The sequence below is a fragment of the Antedon bifida genome, chromosome 3, assembly GCF_963402885.1.
Source record: "Antedon bifida chromosome 3, ecAntBifi1.1, whole genome shotgun sequence".
Classification (NCBI taxonomy): Eukaryota; Metazoa; Echinodermata; class Crinoidea; order Comatulida; family Antedonidae; genus Antedon; species Antedon bifida.
In genome coordinates, this window is record NC_136228.1 from 7,959,248 (window position 1) to 7,975,514 (window position 16,267).

Consider the following 16,267-nt stretch of genomic DNA (forward strand, 5'->3'; position numbering starts at 1 on the left):
TGTCACTTAAAATTGTATAGTGTAGACAGAGCTTTAAACCCTAAATTAAAAACCCGAGTGACCATTTGTATACGAACTCCTGTCTACGAGCTGGGAAAATAGTTACGTAGCGCAACGACGTTTGCGCAACGCAACAAAGCTGGAAAAACGCAACAAAGTTGGCAAAACGCAAAGACGTTGGCGCAACGCAATTGAGTTGACCAATCATAAGTGACAGTTCGGATGGTCCATCGCGACGTGATGATTGGTCAAATTACTTGTGCGGTGAGGTTACGTCCTTGCGTTGCGTTAAAGTGGAAACCAAGGTTTATCTGAACATCAACAAACATTGTCATTTTCAATAATCCCAAATGTTAATTTCAACCACACAGTTGCAATATTGTTTCTAGTTAATTCCAAACTTTATTTTTAAACTTTATTTTTAAACTTTATTGAGGGAAAACAACAAAACACAACTGCCTACAGCAGATAATTAAGCATATCATTCTCAATCTTCCGTCGTTCGTTTTCAATTTAATATCCTAGCCCTCAAATTAAATATAGTTTCAGCTAAAAGGAAATGTCATGATCTTGCAAAAAGGGGTGTTGTAACCAATACTCTGAGTAAAACCAGAGGCCCAGTGATTGTGGCATTTTTGTATAAAATTATTCTAGGCCTTGAAGAACCAGTGTTTGGCGAACCACTGCAGAGTCACAAATGATGAACACAGATTTCAAGAAAGGATAGGCGCTCCTTACTCTTGAAGGAAATGCTTCGAAAATAATAAGTTAGACATAGGCCTACATTTAAAACTAGCAGACAAACGAATGAATAACTATAATACTGGAAGCATTACTGTTTGTATAGACAGAACATGTTATAGAATTTACTTCCAGCTATATCGTCATTATTAGATTAGGAAAAGACATATTTGAGAGTTATATTACCGTTAAACATTATCTAACATATTATCTATGAGTGTTCGCTAAAGGCCATTTGTATTAGGTTACGCTTTGGTGACTTTGTTTTAACTATTCATAATTTCTTTCCAAAAACATATTTGGAACCGTCATTCCAATGAGAAGACTATAGTAAATATATTTTGTTAGTACTACATACAGCAGAAACGATTGCACTACCGGCCACGAAAGAATTCAACGCAATATTAACGAGACCTAGTAACTAGCCAACCGACTGCGCACACTCAGACCAATCTGCATACATTTATAGGCTACTTCTTCCAGTTGTTATTAGCCGCTGTGCTTTCGGTATTCGGAGTTTCTGTGGATTGTTTCGTGGTTGAATGTTAATTCAAGCACAGTTTAGACATCAATAACCAATAAATAACGTAATTTTAGGATAACTTTAATCCATCCGATAATCATATAGCGCCCTCTATTACGCTGCATTTAGTAGGCCTAAGATACATAAAATCAATATTATAGAATAATTATAATTAACATATTAGTGCATCATAAATGTTATATCCTATGAGACCAGTTTAACATGCAATGAAATTGTTAATAGCTTTAACTGTAGGATAACATTATACTTAGCAATAAAAACCAGCTCAGTTAGTTAAAAGGCAGCCGACAGAAATACATCAATCACTTCTAGCAAGTAGGTGGACACCGCGCCATCACCGTATGTCAATGTCAACATTCTAATGTTTTATAGATGTAAACGTAGCTCACCTACTTTATATTGACAAAGACCGAGTTATAACTATCTATAGTGGATCGTCTGCAACTAAAAATCGTGGAAAATCATGTATTGTTATGTTTAAAGGCAAGGAAGTACCGAGCATTCGCGAGAAGCAAAAATAAAATAACAATTGACCGAACACTGTCAGCGCAATAAAGTGAGGGGGAACATACAGGGTCAGCATCAGAATGTCTGATTAATTTTGCCAGAGAATAGAAAGGGCACAGGGAATCAAGAATTACACAATTGATTTAATAAATCATTGAAACAAGCGGAGAAGAGTAAAATTACCAAAATCACTCTGGTAGCAAGAAGCTAATTCATTTTAAAATTTGAAACAAAGAGGGCGCGCTAATAATTAGTCTTCGTCACATTTTTTACAGTACGCCACGTGACTCTTGAGCGGAAATTTAATTTATTATCATGTTTAATTTAGGACATTTCATGTAATCATGAATATGTATTCATGATAATGGATTTTGTAGTGTATTTTGTACACAATAAGATACACTCGTACACAATAAGATACACTCGTACACAATAAGATACACTCGTACACAATAAGATACACTTGTACACAATAAGATACACTCGTACACAATAAAATACACTCGTACACAATAAGATACACTCGTACACAATAAGATACACTCGTACACAATAAGATACACTCGTACACAATAAGATACACTCGTACACAATAAGATACACTCGTACACAATAAGATACATTCGTACACAATAAGATACAATCATGGTAACTGCAAACTACTACAGTAGCCTACTGCTTTATTATCATCTCGACAATGAGGGTGCACTACTTAAATTTTCTAAGTTGACGATTGTATAAACAAAGAAATAGATTTAAAATTTAGTAAACCATAACAGCATAATAAAGTTTAAACAAAGATGGGTTTCTCAAATTTTCCGATATGACTAATTGATTAAAGTCAAGTCGACTTATCAGAGTATTACAAAATATTTGTATTTCATTTTCCAAACTAAGTTTATGTTCTTAGCCTAGCCTACGTTGTTTATTTTTATATTGTTGACATAGGCGACGGCGACGGTGCAATGGTGCAGGTAATATTGACGACAGACCTACCTTCCTAAAACCTAATTTAACTGTTTCTACTTTTAAATAGGAACGCCATACAACTTTTCTTCATAGATGTTTAGCTTTATGAATACATTGTAGCAACAAACTTACCTGTTTACACCCATTTTAACAAGTAGAAGTAGATTGAAAAATCAGATCTATCCAGTTCACTCTGACCGTTGATTGTGACCTATTGTTCTAATTGATTTTCTTACAGGTGGTGGCTAATTTGTGACGTCACCATCAAATTAATTCAACATTCTTTTTATTAATACTGTACGCCTATCGTGTAACTGTTTATAATTCCGTAAGGTTTCATTAAAAAGGTTAAATAATCAAACTACATAAAAGTAATGATAGCACACCTCGTCAGCGACAACACGAAGAGACACTAACCGTGTAGTCGTTACGCGAAAAACGCGGTTTATTAGAGAGCTTCACAAAACACATCATTTTAGCTTTAAAATTAAAAATTTATTTACACGCCTGCAAAGCTAGACAATTTAGCTATTAAAAGGTGTAATTTTATTGTAATCTAGTTAATTAATGAACTAGTATGTTAAGGCTAAACATTAGTGTCACTTCGTGAAAACGCAATATCCATTTCACGCGCGTAGTGTCTTTAGCCATACATTAGTGTCACTTCATGGCGTCGCTGACGACATAGGGCTACTGAAATTATATCGAGTTTTCATTTTATTAAACACCAATGGCGCTACCAGTCATCTCGATTGTAATGGAAGAAACTTGCGATATTTTTAATTTTGCGTTTCTTGGTGAAAGTGCCGATATTGTCCAAGCTGTAAATGGAGTGGTCATCTGGAATATACCCTGATGTTCCTCTGCACTAACGCCGTCAATGCTTATCGTTCCTAGAGTATAGCAGAACAAAAATGGGTTTAGAATGTCTTGAAAAGGGTCGAGTACTTAAAATTTAAATTCATACAGAAAACACTGTGAAAGTAAAATATTTGCAATGATCAAGTACTTTATAATGTGGTTTTATGTTTATATAAACTAGGTTCCCACTATGACGTAAGGCAATGTAAGCTTGTGATTGGTCAAAATTCCCTACGTTACGTCCAAGTTGGAACTAGTCTACAATGTCTAGAGTATATTGTTATTCCGGGTTTAGAATCCTAATGAATACACGGAAAGTATAGTACTTGAACCACTCACCCCCCAATGCATCCAAACAGTCGGATTTTAAATGCATATTGTGTGAATGCAGTATTAAACAGTCGGATTTTAAATGGATATTGTGTGAATGGAGTATACATAAATCAAAGAAAATCTTACCATCTTTCGGTTTGTATTCAAATGCTTGACGAAACTGAAGACCAGTAAATTCATAATACTCTCCTTGATATCTGTCAACGAATATCCCGGATGTAGACACTTTCAGGTTGGCGCGTGATCCCGAGGCACCATTAAGATATACGCGTACACGTTCAACTCTTACTCGATCCCATCCCGTAAACGATACATTGTTGTTGGTATAATTAAAGTTAACGGTCATCTCCTTATGTTGTCTGAAGGCCCACACAGGGCAGTCTCTTAGTGTGGTGAATTTTGAACCCCGTCTGCAATCTGGATGGTCTTGGATGTTGAACGAGATATGGAAAGTCTGTGGTCTGCCAGATTTAAAACTTTCCACCGTTTTTACATGCTCTCGATTAGCCCTAGAAATCTTGTTACGCAGTACGATCAGGGAATCTGTCAGTGACGGTTTGATTGTCGGTGAGCAGTCTTCGAACTGGTAGAAAAATACGCTTTGGCAGTATGTATGCATTATGTTTATGAGATTATACTTCAACATATAACTTTGATAGTCGATTTCGGATTGAACGAGTGGAAAGTTTTGTAGGAGTTTTTCTTTTTCTTTCAGTATTTTATCTAGACGTTCCACTTCCCTCTTGCTCACATCTAACCATTTCTTGTCTTCTAGTTTTTCTAGAATGAGTTCAGCATTTCTGACAGCTTCCACTGTCAAAGCTCTTCCATATGTGGAGATGTCAAGCACAATCCTCATGTAGTTACCTGAGCTTGGTAATTCTGCTGCGGTACCGACGCCTAAGAGTCCTTGAGCAACATTTTCCAAAGTTTCCCATTCGGTGATTTTGGAACGTAGTTCAGCTACCTTCAGGACTGTCTCCATGGTAATTTCTAATTCTTCTGTTGATAAGTCTTTACGGTCGTTTAGGTGATCCATGACTGCATCGAGTGTGTCTTCTAGGCCATTTATTGCTTCAATTAGGATTACCAAGTCAATAATGTTGTTAGCTAAACTTGCTACACCGCCAACAATTATTGCTGGATTGACAGTGACAATGCCGACAACAATAGTTACTAAAGATGAAAAGAAACCTCCAGCTGCCTTCTTTGCCTGCTGTCTCTTGTATTCTTCAATGTCTCGTTCAAATTGTTTCTGCGCTTCTTCTAACTCGACTTGAAGGTCTCCAACCTTTTTTCGTATACCAGTCATTGTTGCTTTAGTTACTTCGATCTCAAAAATACCAGTGTTATAAGCAACCCTCCTGGCAACTTGTACATCTTTCGCTTTCTGATGCATCAGTTCCAAAAATTCAATTTTGTCTTCTAGATCGTCTTCGTCATCCGAAAGTCTTTCCAGGTCATCATTTATTTCTTCTAGGTCAATATCGTAAGTGTTCAGGATGTCTTTGTAAGCGTTCTTTGACAGAGATGGTACGTATGTTGCAGTAGACTTGGTACGCTTGATTTTGGATTCCACAGCGAGTGCCATCGATGCGTATGGAGAAGGTGCACTGTATTTATATACAAATTGAGTAGTGTCCATTAAAACTGAATCAAGACACATCTGATCGTCTGTTAATTCTGTTGCTAAGATATCTGCGCAGGCAACCGACATCGAAAGTAAGCGAGGTGTGTATCCTGGGAACATTACATTATCAACTGACTGCAAGTTGATACATTCTACTTCACCGATTTTTAAAAGTTCTGCAAATATTGTAAGAGTGTGTCCATTGTAATTATTGGTAAAATAATAGTACTTATTTGAATTTATATACGCAGACTTGAATCCATAACATTCAGTTCCAGGGGTTTTAAGAAGGTGAACGTTAGTACTTATTTCAAGACGACGAGTCACAACAGTCAGGTCATAGTTCAAAGTAAGTCCATTGTCTAGAATCGCATTCTGCGTGTTTATTGTCATTAGATTTAGATCAAAACCTTCAAGTTGAAATCGTTCATGTCTTTTCAGATTCACGTTGATTACAGTAACTTTGAGGTTGTCTCTGTTGTCTCCAACAGCTTCTATGAGTGGAGGAGCTCCGCACTCAGAATAACAGTTTCCCGCACAAACTGACTGCCAATCATTACACCTGGTAATAAAATCATTATGAACAATACAATTCAATTTGTTCCGGATTGTATATGAACAACATTGCAACAAATGAAACAACTTAAAGATGTGTTGCCCCCCACCACCCACTGTAAAAACATGAAAAATGAAGATTAATAAAATCAGACTTTGAATAGACCATTTTGCAGTTATATATAAAGTTCACTTTTGTAGGAAAAAATGAACGCAAATAATGATTTAACTAATAAAAAGACAAAAATAAACAAAATATAATTCAATCAAAAACCTTGCTTTAAATTACTTTTTTTCCAGTAAATATTTTTTTCTATCCAATAATTGGTCAAAGCGAATAAATATTATGTGATATTAAAATAGCATATTAGCATACAACAATTTCCAGGGGGGACAATATATCTTTAATCACTTTCAATAGGACGTCCCAGTCAGCAGTGACAAACACACACAAGTTGCAAAACAATCTGTCATATTACAAACTAATAGTTTATACCGATTGTCTTTGATAAATCCAATTTTTTTCTTATGATTTCAAAGAGAATTTCCTATTAGCAGTAACACATACTTACGTTGCAGGCTCTCTGAACCACTTTGGAACCCTCACGCCTGGAACTGAATCTAAACAAAATAATAAAAATATTACTGATCTGATCTTCTTTCGAAAAATGAAAATGCTTTATTGTTTTATCATGCAACGACTTCTTGTTAATTCTGGAAGATTTGATTGATGTTTCTGTTAGTTTCTTTGCTATTTTAGAATATTTGTATTTGTTATCTGAGGTGCCTTGAGGCTAAGGTGGTTTCTCCGATATTACTTATATTACTAGGTCTAATACAGTACCGTACTGTATATCATACATAAATACAGTAAAGCGATGACGGTTGTCATGCTCTAGAGGGCAACAAGCATTTTTATGTGTGGCTTAATTTCAAAATATTCAATCATTAACTCTAATAATTCCTTTTATTAAAATATAGAAACTTTCATAATAAGAAGATATAAATATATCTGCCCTATCTATATACTTCTATCTCTATCTATGTGTTAAACAAGTTAGTAAAAGTACTTCATAAAATACCTGCAGAACAAACCAATGTAACATCTTCGGAGTGCTCGCAGTCAGAACCATCAATAAAGTCACACGACGTTAGATACCTTTCGTTCCCATCACATCTTACATCATCCAAAATTATTCGTCCAGAACCACCCTTTTTAGGCCCAGCAAAACTATGGCGAAGAGCAGCAGGAAACCCCAATTGACGGCAAGCAACATTGCTGGTTGTTTCGTCCCAAAAATCGTCGCAGACAGTTCCCCATGTATTGTTTGCCTTGATTTCAAGTCTTCCTTGAAGAAGGTTGTTGGTTAGCGGTTGATGAGGACGAATTTCTCTAAGACGTATTTGTGGATCTATTACAGAAATATACAAATTCAAATATATTTCAAAATACAGAGTAAGCCTGTAAAATATAGTAAAATAATAATATAATGGCATTATTAATTAAAAATGTCATTAAAATGTAAAGTTTTAAATTCTAATGTTTTAGTGATTTGGCTAATGTGTGTCTCTTTTGTGTTTATTTCATTTTTGTAATGTAGATTGTATTGGTAATAAACTAACAAGAGAAGAACTGTAACAATTTTCCATTGCAAAATACATGCAAGCGAGTGAGTAAAACATCTTACCTCGCATTTCACAGACCGTATAGTAAACAAATAAAGTAATTCTACAAGAGAAAGATGCCCATGCGCCTTGTTTAGCAGACGATAGTGCCATTACTGCACATTTGTCATCCTCACCCTCTTCCGGGTCAAGCGTCCTATGCTCAAAGTCTAAAAATGTAAATGTCAAGAGTATTAAAGAGAATAAAATAGACATTTATATTCTACGTTATGTAACGCATTGTCACCATAACGTGTTGTTCCTCATCGGCTGATTAGAATAGGTGCCTAAATATAAATGTTAGCCGGGCGTGGGTTTGTACATTCCCGGTTTACATAGTTTAGAGTAGGCACACAATTGTAAGCCTATACCTTCGTTTTCATTTCATTTCATCTTTTATTTTAGAAAAATGAATACAGAGTACAAAATTCTCCATAGTAGAAAATATAAAGAAAAACAAATATATATTATATAAATAAGCCGACGCCACTTAGTCAAGTGGTTAATACAATAACTTCATCCATCTACCATAGATTTTTGACCAATCTATAACATCTTTAGCAACACTTACTTTCGTAATTGCTCGTTTCTGCCGATTGTATCCATCCCCAGCCATCTCCTGTGTTCTTATACCCTAGCCAGGCATGTGGCAAGACGTCCCCAGGATGATGTTGATTTGCAAATGATGATCTGAAGAATAAAAGGCAACACACTTATAGACCTTCGGTACTTGATATCTCCACATATGACATTATATACAGTGGTCCAGTCATAAGTAAATTCTGCATTATATACAGGTGGCTCGACCTGTTGTATGTTAAGATTAGGTTAGTCTTATGGTCTATGATACATGTGTATGTAGGGGCTGACTATTCGTAAAATGAAACGAATAAGTATTGATACAGTACCAAGACGGCTACTTAATGGAATCATATACTATACAAGTATTGAAGAATTTAATATTTTATAAATTATCCAAATAATAATATTTATAAGGAGAAATTTAACACTAAATACATACAGGTAATTAAACAGATTGATGTTTTCAATGATCGAGTTGATAATAGGAATATCTGCACCTAATTCACGACAGTACTTCCTGGCTTCCTTCCAGGTCGAACCAATCTCATCATACTTGAAATGGTAGCAACTGTCCTGTTGCTGTTCCCATGATGACGGACAAGCTCCTTAAAAAAACAATAATTAACATCTTACAACAATGTTGTCTGACGTTATAAGAATTGTCAACTGGACCAATCATACTAAAGCGAACAGAGAGAGAGAGAATAGTCACTAAAAGTATGACTTTTAAAATCGAAAAGACCTAAGAATATCGTTAATCGAATGGAAAAATAAGTACAAAATGGAAAATGAGTAAGTTCAAGCAAGCGCAACCAAATATTGTCGGTAATCTGAATGCGAACTAATGAACTGCGGTTAGCACCATTTGAGATATTTAAAACCGAGCAATTATTAAACATTTTCATTTTATTTCAATTTATTTGAACACTCATTATAACATACAATCCATAGTGATAACATTCTACTGACATTGCAGAGAAATTATAACTGTACATTTATAGGCGATTTCCATGGATAACCCAACAAGCGTAGTAGTTTATTTCCCTTGTGGTATTAAAAGTGTCAAGATTGTTTCAGTAATGCTTTTTAGAGAAAATAATAGACTTACCTGAAATTACTTGAAAAGTTACACACGCTAACACAACAAACAGTGCCATTACACTGGAACTTTGTTTCTGAAATCAGTTAAATCATTTTAATATCGTTAGTATTAAGTAAATATTAGTGGTAAAGTATTAAAATTATATAATGCTATTTCTAGAACAGAGAATTCAAGACCAGGAAGATAAACAATCTTGGTTCCCACTTGAACGAACTTACGCGTAACGTTGATAATTTGACCAATCAAAAGCAACAGTGTGGATTATCCATCGCTTGTGATTGGTCACGTTTATCCCTTGCTTAAAGATTCTTGGATAAAGATAAAATAAATGTTTATGTTGCACATTTGTTTACGAGCGTCATCGGAGAACGTTTTTTTTTTATTTAAGCTGAAGTCGTATAGGTATATGCAACGACATTAATACCGCTCCATTTTACGTAAAAACTCCCTTTTACAATCATAGCCTTCTAGTGTATTCCCTTACTTATATTATAATCGCAATTAGCTTCGAATTTGTTCTTTCCCAATTTAATTGTCCGTTATTTCTATAATATCCATTTGTTCTAGATTGTTCCATGTTTTAGTATCTTACCATAAGCAAAAGATGGTAATATTTAAAGTTATAATAATAATTTATTTTAATACAATATCTAACAAAACCTAAAAAATGCTATAAAAATTAATCGTAACCAGAATCCGGGTGTAATTAAGTGCTTAGAAAACCAACAAGATTATTAGACTTGCACACATTACCGGTAGGCCAAGATAAGTACACTGAGGTTAAGGAGTGGTATCCGGAGTTTTAAGAATGGCAGTTTTTTTATGGTAGAGAAAAGTTTATCGACGGGACAAAAACATTGATATGACCTGGTCATCGCATGTTGCACATATAAGCAATACCAGTTACTGGACTGTAAAACAAACATTATTGTTATAGTTTCATATGTCAATATAATCTTACACATAGTTTGCAAAGTTGGAACAAAGAATGCAAATCAAATATTATTTATTTAAATGAAAAAAAAATAAATAAAAAATAAACATAACAAATATTTAGCAAATTTCGTTTAGTAGTTCTTGCGGTTCAAAAAGGTAGATAGGAGATACAATTAAACGAAAGTGTTGTATAATATTGTGTCCGTAAAATTTCTTTTAGTTTATCCGTTTTATACAAAGATACGAGAATAGTTAAGTTTTATCATTTCCTATCTGTGTATTCTATTTATATAACAAAACAATATATTAATAAATTTAGATGGGAAAGAAATAGATAAATCAATTTGACACAACAAAATAAGAATAATTATATTAATATCTACTTTTTGTATGTTTTCTCGCGCATTTGGCTAATGCATTTGGAAATAAATGAGGATAGACACTTTTTTATTCACAATCAGTTCAATAAGGAACCCTTGCTTTATGATGATACCAGACACAATCCTCTAAACAAACATTAATACAAGGAAAACATATTTCGTAGATGTATGCCTGCTGTATTTTGTTGCTTTTTTATGTCATTACAAAACCTTACTTATCTAATGAAAGTCAATAAAATACACTAAAGTCTACTTAAATAAATTAAGATAATAAATAATATAGTTAGTTGACTAACCTTGTTGTAGCTATTAATTCAAAGATCCACACATTGTAAACTACGACGTCAAAGTATTTTGATAAGGAAATATTGTACTGTAGTTTTGGATATTCTTAATCGGATGGACGCACGATTTGAAGATGCGCCGTTTTCATTGGACAATGCGTCGTGAATTGTACACGGAAGACTGTCAACTCTTTCATTACGGGATATAACACCGTATGTACCCGACATCCATGATTTAATGTAAGTATTTCTGTTAACAAAATATAAATACATTTGTTAGAATTCTTTAATACTTAATACATTTATTCAATAAGAACAATCAAAATGAATATGTTAGTTAGTTATAGGCCCTACTGAAGAATTTGAAATGCTCCAATCTGATGTGACAAACATGGAAACATTTAGTGTCAACATTTGAATATTCAGTTAGTTAGATTATAATAATATTTGAAATAGCCATGGCAGTTCTTATTGCGTGCCAGGGTATAAGGCCTGTTTTGGGCACAATGAGAAAACATTTTAGTGGAAAGTGGGCTTACAACAAGTTATAGAAAATCAAAACCGAGACCAGATTTAACTTGATGACGATGTCATTAAGGGGCAGATGTTTAATTGTTCGATGAGACATTTCTATATAATCTTCATGTTTTGTGGTACCTTTTATTGAAAGCAGAAAAAGAGGATGCAATTTTTTAGCAATAAAGTTGTCCTTACCTGAAAGTAGAATTTTCTAGTAATGTTACGTACCCGATGATGTTATGTTTACGTTATTATGTGTTTGATTCATAATCGATCAGTTAGAAAAAGCAGTGTACAAGTGAGAGACATAATAAAGAATAGAAGAAAGAATAAAAAGAAGAATAAAACACAAAAAACATTTAAAAATCTTCTTTTGTGAAGACAAATTTAAAAATGTCCTTCTGCTGAAAGTCGAAATATTTGTGAAAGTGAATTACAGCGATACAGGAAAGGGTAGGACTAGAGAGACACTACTTGAGAACAAATTAAAGTCGATAAGACAAGATAAGTAATCCAGTGGTACTGGATCCGGTAAAGGTGTGCCAGTCTAAATACAAGGATGATATCGGAAAACGTAATGAATGTTTTCGGACGAGTGGTGACTTTTGCCGCTCATTCCCTTTTACTGGTATTTAAATTTAAGGAGACCTTATTATAGGAACAATGGTAGGCCTACCTCTCTCTCTTTCTCTCTTGCGCTGTATAATTCATTATGCGCAACAACACAAGAGTGTGAATAAATAAATAAATAATAAAAATACATATTCATTTAAATAATATTGTTACTGTACTGTTTAATACATAACCCTATGCAATAATATTAATTTTTAGATATATTCATTTTACATGCCTATTCATAGTTACGATTTTATGAATTAAACTTGTTCTTATGTGTGTTACAATATCTTGTTTCCGTGTAAACATTTAGATAGATATAGATATAAATTGTAACCGGCCACCGGTGTAATAGCGATGTTTTTTTTTTAAATTTATTTATTTTATCTTCCTGTGAAAAGTACTAGCGACATACAAACAGTAGCTTATTGTGTATAATATATCTTTTAGAATTAACAATATATGTATGTGCACCTAACGAAACTTTTACAACACTATAACAACATCACACATTCATTATGCGCCTTCAAGAAATGGGTGTATTATTACTAATTACTGTGTATTTGTAAATAAAAACAAAGATATCTTTGAAAAAGTGTACCAATTGGAAAGATACCATTGTCAAACACCTCATAATTTACTAATATCACTTACCTTCTGTCTGAATAATTGTCAATACATTTTTAAAATCATAAATTCATTTTCTATTTCCTAACTCTGGTTTTGAAGCCTAACTGAAAGATGGAATTCAGTAACAGCGCCACCACTTTGAGTCAAGGCAATCTAACAACAGAACACTGAGCTCGCAAAGGAACTCGTAACAGTCCTTTGATCTTGATGTCTGGCTGCGACAAATACCAACAGTACTGATTGTGTCGCATCCACAGATAAACCTTTTGATCTCCAGTGTGGTCGTTTATCATTATTTGCATTGCAAACAAAAAAACACACCGGTGAGCTTTGCCCCTGTGATCCAGCCAGAGATTTCATTTAGAGGGCTATGGTCAGTTATACAACAGGTAGGCCTAATAGAAAATGATTATGGATTATGTGAACTGCGCATGACTGTATCACACGGCAAAGCTTCCTTTTGTGCGATCGATTCCTAGTAGAATTTTGGGACCAAGTTGAATCTTCGTCAATCATGAATCGATAATCCTTACTGTTATCTTTATAATTTTCAATGAATCTATTAATCTAGATTTAGAGAGATTTAATTAGTAAATGTAACAAGTGCGCACGCGCGTTCATCGGAAGATGATTGTAATCGTCCGTTTTTCAATTATTATTATTAAATGGCTCTTAGTCTAATTAGGAATATAATTGATGTTCTGTTGGTTTTTCAATTATTATTAAATTGCCCTTGTGCTTTGTTTTTTTTAAGCTTAGGCCTACTGAAAGTATTAAACTCTGTCCACACTATCAACAAAAGGGTGATGTGCCCAAATATGGTCATCATGTCCATATATTTGCACATCACGTTTTTTTGTCAGATAAAAGTTTATTAGTGTAGACAGAGTTTTTAGGATCTTCCATGTTGTGAAGTATCCTGTAAAACATCAATTTAAAAAATAACCAAAACTTGACGTATCTCAATTTATTCTGTTAATTTTGCAGCCATTTTGTTTTAATGTATGCTTTCGTTTAATGTACATCATGGACACATTTGATTCGTATTGAACTCGAAAATTAAACAGCGTGATTATTTTAGACTACCATCAAATATTAAGATAAGCAATGTCAAAATCTTTAATTCTTAAGGGTGTTGTTTGTGGTAATATAATTTTGTTTCTGCTTATCATGCATAATGCTATCAGCATATAATAGTGTGACATGCTGAATTGAAAATTGCCTATACGCAGTCATCAAACCATCGCACTTGTAAATAGCCTTTTAGGCGCAACGTTTGTGAGTACCAAACATTACAGTATACTAGGTACAATTCGCTGCTCTGCAATCAATGCATTCACGTTACATTTTACAACATTTATATAGAATACACTTATTTCATCCTGGAAAAATAATTAGTTATTTCACAAAATAATTACCGTACAATCACAAGTATCGTATCGTGACGATCTTTAATAACAATTTATTTAATACGACGTTTGACAATTAGTTTTGAAATGTCAAAAGATTTTAAAGATTAATTCAGTGTTTTTAATAATGAGTAAGTGAGTTGCTAAAGTATTCAGGATTTACAAACACGATGAAATACATGATAAAATAAAAACGTCATACTGGAACAGGAGTTGCATAAAATGATAAAATGCTAAAAACTGACATTTGAAAGTGTAAATGTGTAGCGAATGTTACAAATTGATTAGTTTCCTTTCAGAAAAACGTAATATTTGGGAGAAAAAAACTAGTTCAGTGTCGTGTGGATATTAATGTAACCAGAGTGTAAAAACTATTTTACAAAATACAAAATGAAATTTCCATCGGAAATGATGGGAATTTTTATGGTTCGAGACTTTTATTACGCAGCGTATATCTTGATATAAATATATTATTAACGTATAATTTCATATTTATTACGAAGTTGATACAACTGCAGCGTATTGGACTACGTTATGCAATATTTATTTCCTTTATGCTTGTGTACATACACAGAATATAAACTGGTTTAAATACCATGATAAATATGTGAGAGAGTGAGCGAGACATTTATTCAAGCCTTCGTTTTCACGATTCACCATTCACGACTATGTAGCTATCGCGTTCAAAAGTCATTCTGTACATATCATATTTCTGAGCCTGCGCAGAATTATTTAGTTAAACTCGACCGCTACGGCGAGTAAGCGTAGTTCCCACTAGAGACGCAACGCAAAGATGTATGCGCAACGCAAGTGAGTTGACCAATTACAAGCCACTGTTCGATTAATCCATCGCTTTTGCTTGGTAGAATCACTTAAGCCTGGTTCCCACTAGGACGCAACGCAATGACGTAAGCGCAACGCAATCGTGTTGACTAATCACAAGCAAAAATTCGGATAATATATCGGCTTGTGATTGCTTAAGCTTGGTTCTCACTAGCGACGCAATGTAACGCAATCTACGAAACGTAAGAAAATGCCCTTCCACTCATTGTGTTTGCCCCCGCCTGCGTGAAATCAAACCTACGATGTTTGCAGCACTGTTGCGTCGTCGGTTCCCACTTTTGATTACGCAATACAGCACTTTGCGTCAATACGTCGCTGCGTTGCGTTCTAGTGGGAACCACGCTTTACGTCGCGCTTACGTCGTTGCGTTACGTCCTAGTGGAAACCAAGCTTGACGCTGCGTTTACGTCCTTGAGTTACGTCGCTAGTGGGAGCCAAGCTGTAGTCGAGTGTTGCGCGTCGTGTAACTTCATAATAATAGAAATGTACATATTGTGGATATACATGAGATCAACGATCGAATCCAGTATTTATCTCTCCTGGAAGGTTTCAACTAATTGATCTCTAATATTGTACAATTTGTCCTGTGGAGTAAATTCATTTCTCAAGAAGAAACAGTTTAGTGACCCTTTGATAGTTTGTTAACCGCTGAAGGCTCTAACTAAATACATGCTACTTAACAACAGGTGATAATAATGAAATAATTATGAAAATGTTACATAACGTAATTGTTCAATTACGTAATTCTGAATGTATTAAGCTCTGTCTAACACTATCAAACTAGTTTTACAAAAAAAGTGTGATGTGCCCAAATATGGCAGTGATATGCTTAAATATAGTAGTGGTATGACATCATCATGTCCATATATGGGCGATTCACACTGGCTTTGGATAAATATACATACCACTTGACGGGTGAATTGATTTTCATAATTATGAAAATGTTACGTAACGTAATTGTTCAATTACGTCATTCTGAAAGACAACCAAATTAATAAACTGATTTTTATCCGATAGCCTTAAATTTTTTATTAAAGAAATTAATTACTTGTAACTTATTTGGTCTTATGTGATTATTCAGTGATATGACAGATGTCATTTATAGGCTTATTTCAAACCAATAGCATACAGAATGGACCATTTGAAATTTCTTTTCTTCATT

The 16,267-nt window shown here is 34.1% G+C and overlaps 1 protein-coding gene across 1 annotated transcript; it reads right to left on the reverse strand.

Annotated features, from left to right (window-relative positions):
* Window positions 1-2,430: 2,430 nt before the first annotated feature.
* On the reverse strand, window positions 2,431-11,181 carry LOC144838818 (glycerotoxin paralog 1-like). The gene is made up of 9 exons (XM_078694313.1): window positions 11,102-11,181; window positions 9,496-9,562; window positions 8,827-8,992; window positions 8,377-8,495; window positions 7,829-7,975; window positions 7,223-7,552; window positions 6,713-6,761; window positions 4,082-6,147; window positions 2,431-3,654 (listed from the first exon to the last, which is right to left on the reverse strand). Exons 2-9 carry the CDS (start codon window positions 9,542-9,544, stop codon window positions 3,482-3,484), a joined length of 3,099 nt encoding a protein of 1,032 aa, XP_078550439.1. The 5' UTR covers window positions 9,545-9,562; window positions 11,102-11,181; the 3' UTR covers window positions 2,431-3,481.
* Between the last annotated feature and the right edge of the window lie 5,086 nt (window positions 11,182-16,267).

Coding starts and splice junctions, on each gene's coding strand:
- LOC144838818 (XM_078694313.1), bottom strand. CDS start 9,544: ATGGCACTGTTTGTTGTGTTAGCGTGTGTAACTTTTCAAGTAATTTCA. Junction 7,976..8,376: donor AGAAACGAGCAATTACGAAA/GTAAGTGTTGCT, acceptor TTACATTTTTAG/ACTTTGAGCATAGGACGCTT. Junction 3,655..4,081: donor TGAATACAAACCGAAAGATG/GTAAGATTTTCT, acceptor GCTATACTCTAG/GAACGATAAGCATTGACGGC.